Source organism: Asparagus officinalis, chromosome 10, assembly GCF_001876935.1.
Source record: "Asparagus officinalis chromosome 10, Aspof.V1, whole genome shotgun sequence".
Lineage (NCBI taxonomy): Eukaryota > Viridiplantae > Streptophyta > Magnoliopsida > Asparagales > Asparagaceae > Asparagus > Asparagus officinalis.
This window is the reverse complement of record NC_033803.1, coordinates 44853844-44861819: the sequence shown is the minus strand read 5'-3', so window position 1 is coordinate 44861819 and position 7976 is coordinate 44853844. Positions and strand designations below refer to the sequence as shown.

At 35.7% G+C, this 7976-nt stretch overlaps 1 protein-coding gene across 1 annotated transcript; it reads left to right on the top strand.

The window, feature by feature from the left end:
- On the top strand, window positions 2895-7069 carry LOC109826693. The gene is made up of 4 exons (XM_020393713.1): window positions 2895-2924; window positions 5616-6134; window positions 6217-6445; window positions 6555-7069. The coding sequence occupies exons 1-4, from the start codon at window positions 2895-2897 to the stop codon at window positions 7067-7069; spliced, it is 1293 nt and encodes a 430-aa protein (XP_020249302.1).

The following is a 7976-nucleotide window of genomic DNA, read 5'->3' as shown; positions in this document are numbered from 1 at the left end:
GCACATGTGCCCGTTTATATATATGTTATATTCTCCATCCAATTCTCCTTTATAAAACCCATGTTTGTCGGTTTAATTTTAGTAACCGTACATGAAATATTATGCACTAGCCACGGAGTTACCGTGGAACGACTTCTATAAAACTATGAAAATAACCGTGACCCAAAACACGTTCAATCAAAGGTACATCATCTAGTCAATGCTATAATAGTAATAGTCAAAGAAACCTCATACCGGGATATCGAAAACGTCAAAAGACCAAAACATAGTTTAGAATGGACAATCTGATCACCATATATATATATATGCTTTTGGCACCATATTGTAATAAACAAAAAACTAAAACGCCAAAGCCCTGGGAGATGGGCTCCTTGTCTCGTAAAACTATATACCTCTAGGAATTAAAGTATAATATTTGTCCAAAGAATGCCTTATTATCACTCATTGATCCTCTACCCACACGAGGGCTGCCCCCTATTATTCTATACTCTCCATCTCACAAATCAACCTTACAATAACCTATAAAATGAACATAATAATATACTAACCAAGACTAATCGTATACAATGTGTTGTTTAGCTTGCTATTACAAATGCAGCTAATAGCTGAAATTGTAATTGCAACTGCAGAATAATTGATTAGTAATATAATTTTAAGTGCAATTACCCAAAAGAAGAAGAAGAAGAAGAAGATGCAGCCATTTCATTTACGCAATAAATGAAGTTCAAATTATTACTTCAATTGGAAAAAACGCATGATGGCAAGATCTTGGATGAAATCATAGGGAAGCATCAAGTACACAAATAAAAGGTAAAAAATTCTAAACAAAAAATTCTATACACAAAATTTGAAGAGAAAAAAAATTCTATACACAAATAATTGCTTGCATGTCAAGAAGATTACCTATAGCAGTTTTTGAAAGCAGTTCAGAGGTGTTTTCCAGAAGGATTAGCCCCGAATTAGTTGGATCTTGGAGAGATTAAACAATCAAGAAGGCAAAGCAACAAATCGACCTTCAAAATAACCCAAATAGAAGACCACCGAACTAAATCACCCAAATCTAAAGATGCACTACCGATGAGATAGTAAATTAATCAACCCAAACAAAGCTAGGGTTTCTTTGTGAAGTAGCAAGAGAGGATTGCCTTTAAAAGAGTACTCAAAATCAGGTAGGCTCGACGGAGGAGTGAAACTCAAATTCAATCATATTACCTTCGATTATTTTTATGGAGAGAGGCGGTGGAAGGAGATAGGCTGAAGACGGAGAAAAGAAGGAAATGAAAGAGATAAGGTAATGCAGTGACAATAACAAGGATAAAGTTCCCTGTTTTGTTCCCGCTGTTTCTCATTATTTTTCCTGTGGTCCAGCTGGCAAAAATATCAATTTTTTAGTTCTCTTCCATCCCAATTCCGAACTTATGGCTCGGAAATGAGCATTTCTTTTTTTCTAAGTTGGCATGTGATTTATTCAAAAAATTTCTTTAAATGTTGTGTTGAACCAAACTAAAGAATAGAAGATCTAACTTGGCTTAGATCTCACACCGCTCAGCCATGGAAACCTATTTGTTTGCTGGCGTTTTAGGGGTTGTTTGGTTGGTTTCCTAAAAACCAAGAATAGGAAATTAGAGCTTGGAAATCTCAAAAAGTGCAATATTCACCATTTCCATCCCTAAAACTTCCCACAACATCTAATAAAATATTATTTTCGTCCAACAACTCATCCACATCATCCAATAAAATATTATCATCCAACATCTCATCTCATATCATCCAATAAAATAAACCAAACAAAAGAAATGTGTCACATCATCCAACTCATCTCATCTTTAAAAATCACCCACATCATCCAATAATATGGTGACAACTCATCTCATTTCATTAACATTTCATCTCTACCCATTTCCTCCAAAAAAACAAGGAAATTGATTTCCTTAAGTGTGAGTCACATCATCCAATAATATAATGACAACTCATCTCATCTCATCTCATCTCTTATTTTTAAGAATAAACCAAACACAATAGAAGAACCTATTATAGGAAATAGGTTTCCTATTCTTTGATTTCCTTCTTTTTAGCCAATCAAACAACCTCAAAACAAGTTTTCTTAAAAACTCACCCACATCATCCAATAATATAATGACAACTCATCTCACCTCATCTCCTATTCTTTGATTTCCTTCTTTTTTTAGCTAACCAAACAACCTCAAAACAATTTTTAAGGAAATATGTTTCTTATTCTTTGATTTTCTTCTTTTTTGGCAAACAAACAGCCCCTTATTGCCAAACAAACAACCCCTAAGCAACAATCTCGTTCTCGTGGACCCCACAGTTTCACACCCCATCGTCGCTCTGGGTCCCATCAATTCCCGTAGCAGGATTCTCTCCCCCACTGTTTTACCCCAACTCGGCGTCTGCTACGAGGACCCTGTCATTTAGGGCCTGTTTGTTTCGCAAAAAATGCAGAAAGTGGGGGAAAGAAAAAGAATTTTGATGTTTTTCTCTACTTTTTGATGTTTGGTTCGTCAAAATTTGGAAAGAAAGTGAGGGAGAAAATGAGTTGTCACCATATTATTCTTTTTGATGTTTGGTTCGTCAAAATTTGGAAAGAAAGTGAGGGAGAAAATGAGTTGTCACCATATTATTGGATGAGATGAGTAATTTTTGATGTTTTCCTCCACTTTCTTTATTTTTTGTTCTTTCTTGTGTTTGGTTCATTCTTAAAACTAAGAAATAAATGAGAGAAAATGAGCTGTCATTATATTATTGGATGATGTGACCTATACTTAGGAAAAACAATTTCCTTGTTTTTTTGGAGGAAAAAGGATGGAAGGAAATTTTAATGAGATGTGATGAGTTGTCACCATATTATTGGATGATGTGAGTAATTTTTAAAGATGGTAGAAAATGAAGGAAAGTTGGGTGAGGTGAGTTAGAGCCTGTTTGGTTATTTCCTAAAAAACCAAGAAATAGAAATGAAAACCATGAAAACTCAAAAAGTACAATTTCATCCATTTCCATCCCTAAAACCCACTCATAACATCTAATAAAATATTATTTTTATCCAACAACTCATCCACCACATCTAATAAAATATTATTTTCATCCACAACATCACTCAACTCATCTATCTTATTATTTCAAATCACTCACATCATGCAATAAGATGATGACAACTCATCTCATCTCATTAATATTTTATTTTCACCCATTTCCTCCCAAAAAGTTAGGAAAACAATTTCCTTAAGTGTGGGTCACATCATCCAATAATATAATGACAACTCATCTCATCTCATCTATTTTCTTATTTTTAAGAATGAACCAAACAAAAGAACACAACCTATTACAAGAAATAAGTTTTTTATAATTCATTTCCTTATTTTTTTGGCCAACCAAACAACATTAAAACAAGTTTTCTTAAAAAATCACTCACATCATCCTATAATAAGGTGACAACTCATCTCATTTCATCTCTATTTCTTTGATTTCCTTCTTTTTTAGCAAACCAAACACTCCCAAAACAATTCTTCTTAGAAATAGTTTTCCATTTCTTTGATTTCCTAATTTTTTTAGGCAAACAAACAGACCCTTAGATGAGTTGATTGATGTGACTCATTTCTTGTGTTTAGTTTATTTTTAAAAGTAAGAAATGAGATGTGATGGGATGAGTTGTCACAATATTATTGGGGGAAAATGGAGAAAGTGAAGAAAGTGAGTTAAGGTCCGTTTGGTTGGGTGAAATGAAGGGGGAAAGCCACTGTAGAGCTGCCACTTGGAAAGCCACTGTAGATCTGCCAAAAGTGTCTCAAAAGCTGACACTTTTGGCAGCTTTACAGCAAAATCGCCTCTTTAAGAGGCGATTTTGCTGAAAACCTGCCAAAAGTGTCAGCTTTTAGGACACTTTTGGCAGATCTACAGTGGCTTTTCATGTTAAAATTGCCCAACCAAACGAGCCCTTAAAGAAAATAGGGGAAAGTAAAAAAGTGAAGAAAAGTGAGTTTTAGATTCTTGGGGAAACGAAACAAACATGCCCTTGCAGAGCCAGCGTTTCCCTGCGCGGATCCGAAAAAAGATCAGTTCAAGTTGAAGTCGAAGCAAGGCTCGGTGAAAAGACATTAAGGGCCTGTTTGTTTCGGCCAAAAAATGCAGAAAATGAAGGAAAATGGCCTTTGGGAAAACTGACGCAGGGTGAATTTGTTACTTCCCCTCACAATCGGATGTTTGCTTCATAAAAAAGAAAAAAGAAAGTGAAGAAAAGAGCGGGCAATCTGACAGCTTTTTCGCCCTTCCATTTTCCGCTCAAAAACCACTGATTACAGCGAAAAACTCCTCTTTTCTCTCTCCCGTACAAAAATCGCCGATTGCTCTTCCCCTTCCATTCTCGTTCTGGTTACCCCTCTCTCCTGCTCCCGCCCCTCTCTCCCGCTCCCGCCCTTCTCTCCCTCCCGCCCGAATCAACCAAGAATTTCGACCTCCTCCTTCCCTCCCGCCTTCCAATCTAGGGCTCAGCCTATTCTCCCGCTGCGGCCTCCCGTCCACCCACTCCCTCTTCGGCGTCGACATCGCTGTCCTCGCCGATGATGCCCTGCTCCCCCTTGCCCTCCACCACCACACCTCCTACCCCCGAGTCGTCCACCTTTTGGGTCTGTTTGGATCGCATTTGCGTTGTCTGACACCGATTGAAACCCTAGCCTTCGAACAAAAGGGAAAACACGACAAGATCTTGGTTGATTTATGGAGGTACAATGCTAAAAATCAATTCTTTTGTATTTATTTAACCTTTTTGGTACATGTTTATGCCGCATCATTATGGCTTTTATTTATCGATTTCCTTCTTCCTTTGACGCCAGGTTTAAAATTTGTCTGAGTTTGGGTATTTTGACCACCATTTCCCACTACGATTTGCACAAACGACTTCAAATCTGTAGTTGTTTGGGTGGCAGGTGTAGATATTGGAGATTATCTACTACGGTTCTCTGCTTTCTGCCACTAGGAAGGTAAAAATTTTTACTGGTGATTATTCTGTGTATTTTTCCAGTCTGCATGTCATGTATTGGAGGATCTATTTTAGTTTATATAATTTTATTTGGTTGTTTTTTGAGATTTTGGTATGCAGACATCTATTTATTATTTGAAAATTTTGATTGTAGAAATTATTAATAGCTTATCTAACTAGTCTTAATTTGATATGAATAATCCTTGCAACTTATATCTCATAGAAATTATTAATAGTATGAGCTTGTATCTTATCTGACTTGTTCTCATATGATGCATTGGAGAAATCAATTTTGCAACTTATATCTCCCAAAATAAAGCAAGCATAGATGATAAATTCGATATTGTAAGAGGATCAAGGTGAATGATTTCACCTTGATGGAATGAGAGTATCTTACATATTTCTAGTGCGACGTTTGTATTTTGATAAAATAGTTTGATCATCTGCAGATAGGAGAATTAAACAAACATTTCATAAATAATTATGATAATTTTCCTAAAAGATTTTGATCATTTGCATTTAATGTTGGTATTTGCTTTAATATGATGTTTGTATTTTAGATGGATTTTGATCATTTGCATTTAATGTTGGTATTTGCTTTAATATGATGTTTGTATTTTAGATGGATGGTGATCACGATGAAGAGACAGTAATTAATATGTGTTCGGGTGTTGCACTATCTGTCTTAGTTTTGGTTATGACCTTCATGAGGAGAATGCAAAGCAGACGTAGATCTATACGTGCAGGTCCTAGTGTTGAGAAAACAATTCAATATCAAAATAGAAAACAACACTTGGATCGTATATATAATGGATTTAGTGATAGTTGTGTCAACTATGTTAGAATGTGTAGTGGTGCTTTTGTGAAGCTTGTAGGGATAATGAGGAGGAATGATTTATTGCGAGACTCAAGACATGTTACAGTGGAGGAGCAACTTGCTATGACTTTGAATATTTTGGGGCATAAAACTAAAAATCGAAGTATTAGGTCACATTTTATTAGATCTGGTAAGACCGTGAGTAGGTATTTCAACAAAGTGTTAGAAGCAATTTGTCTCATACGATCACGCTTTTTAAGACAAGTACAGAATGAAGTTTCACAGGGGATCCTTAGCAACCCTCTATACTATCCTTATTTCAAGGTATTCTCTCTTTAATTTGTGATTAAAAGCATGTTCATCTAATTTAATTAAAAATATTCAATAATAATTTTTTGTCCTCTAGGATTGTATTGGTATGATAGATGGGACACATGTTGATGCTATGCTACCTGCTAATCTTCAACCACAATTTCGTGGTCGAAAAGGTGTTACACAAAATGTTTTAGCGGCTTGTACCCCAAACAAGATATTCACTTACGTATTAGCTGGATGGGAAGGTTCTGCAAATGACTTTAGAGTCCATCAAGATGCATTGTCTAGGCCACAACCTCATGGTTTGAAAGTATATAATGGTAATTTCATCAATTCTTCAATTTTGTTTTAATTACTTCAATTAATAAATGATATTCAATGAAATGACAAAAAATTCTACTAAACACTTTCACATCATATAAATTGTAGGAAAATATTACTTGTGTGATGCGGGATACACAACCATGCCGGGTTTCATCTCCCCATATCGTGGTGTTCGTTACCATTTGAAGGAACAAATAGGAAGAACACCTAAAAATAGAAGGGAATTATTCAATCTTAGACATTCTTCTTTAAGGTCTAAGATCGAATCTACATTTGGTTGTTTGAAGAATCGTTTCAAAATTCTTACCGCAAAGCCTCATTACCCTTTCCGCGCACAAGTGGATATCGTATTAGCTTGTGCAGTTCTTCACAATTATATTGCAATGGTGGACCCGGATGATGACATATTCAATGAGACCGTTGAGATCGAAGATGATGAAGGTGATGTTGCTACGGAAGATGAGAATAATATTGTTGATTTCTCTCAACCCCAAACTCTAAGGGAGCAAACACAATCAAGAATCGTATGGAAGGATCGTAGAGATGAAATAGCTTGGGCAATGTGGGTTGATTATTGTGGAAAATATAAGGGAGGGAATACTAATGAAGTAGGCATGTGATGCAATGTATTAGGTATACTATCTTATGTTATGCATTTTTCTATTTCATGTACTTTATTTTATGATGGTGTGATGCAAAACTATGTAAGGTTAATTGAGAAACATTTGTATGTTACAATTATGTGTTGTATCGATTTTTCTATTTTCATGTACTATTATGTGTTAATTTAGAAACATTAGTATGCTACTATTATGTGTTGTATGGAATTTTTTCTTAGGACACTTTCTTTACTCAACTTGCGTTTATTTTTCACATTTCTCTACAACTATTTTCTAGGTATGGCCGACAACTTCAATTGTGAGGAACTTGATAAGGTCAAAGGCAAGAGTACAACATCAAATTCATCACCTAGAACCCCAAGGAATTCATCAATCCCTTGTGGGTTCAATCCGGGATTTATGCCTTATCACTCTTCACAAGTTGGTCAAGGTTCTAATTTTTGGAATAATTTTCAAATGCAAGATGCTAACTTTTGGGGAATTAGCCAACCACCCCCAATGTCATTCATGAGCATGCTAAATGCTCCTCCAACTTTACAACGTCAAAGTTGTAGCATGGGTGAAACTCCGTCACCTAATCAGCAATTACAAAGCAACAAGAGAAATGATATTGGCCTCGATGGTGATGAAAGTTCATCTCCTAATCCAAAGAGGAAAAAGAAAGTTATTGCTCATAAATCTAAAAAAAGAGGCTTGCAAGCGGAGAGTTAACCAATTATGGGAGAGTAAACATGATGATTTGCTAATTTCTTTTCTTGCAAAGTGTGCTAAAGATGGAATGAAGGCGGATAAGAAGTTCAAAAAAACCGCTTATTGTAGCGTCGCCTTTCATATAAATGAAAAATTAGGTTCAACGTTCACCACCGAGAACGTGGAAAATCGTATGAAAACTATTCGTAATAGATTC

What these genes read in the sequence shown, in the direction of transcription:
- LOC109826693 (XM_020393713.1), top strand. Translation starts at nt 2,895, where the DNA reads ATGGTAGAAAATGAAGGAAAGTTGGGTGAG. An exon ending in ATGAAGGAAAGTTGGGTGAG is followed by an intron (nt 2,925 to 5,615) that starts GTGAGTTAGAGC and finishes TTTGTATTTTAG; the next exon opens with ATGGATGGTGATCACGATGA. An exon ending in TGGTTTGAAAGTATATAATG is followed by an intron (nt 6,446 to 6,554) that starts GTAATTTCATCA and finishes TATAAATTGTAG; the next exon opens with GAAAATATTACTTGTGTGAT.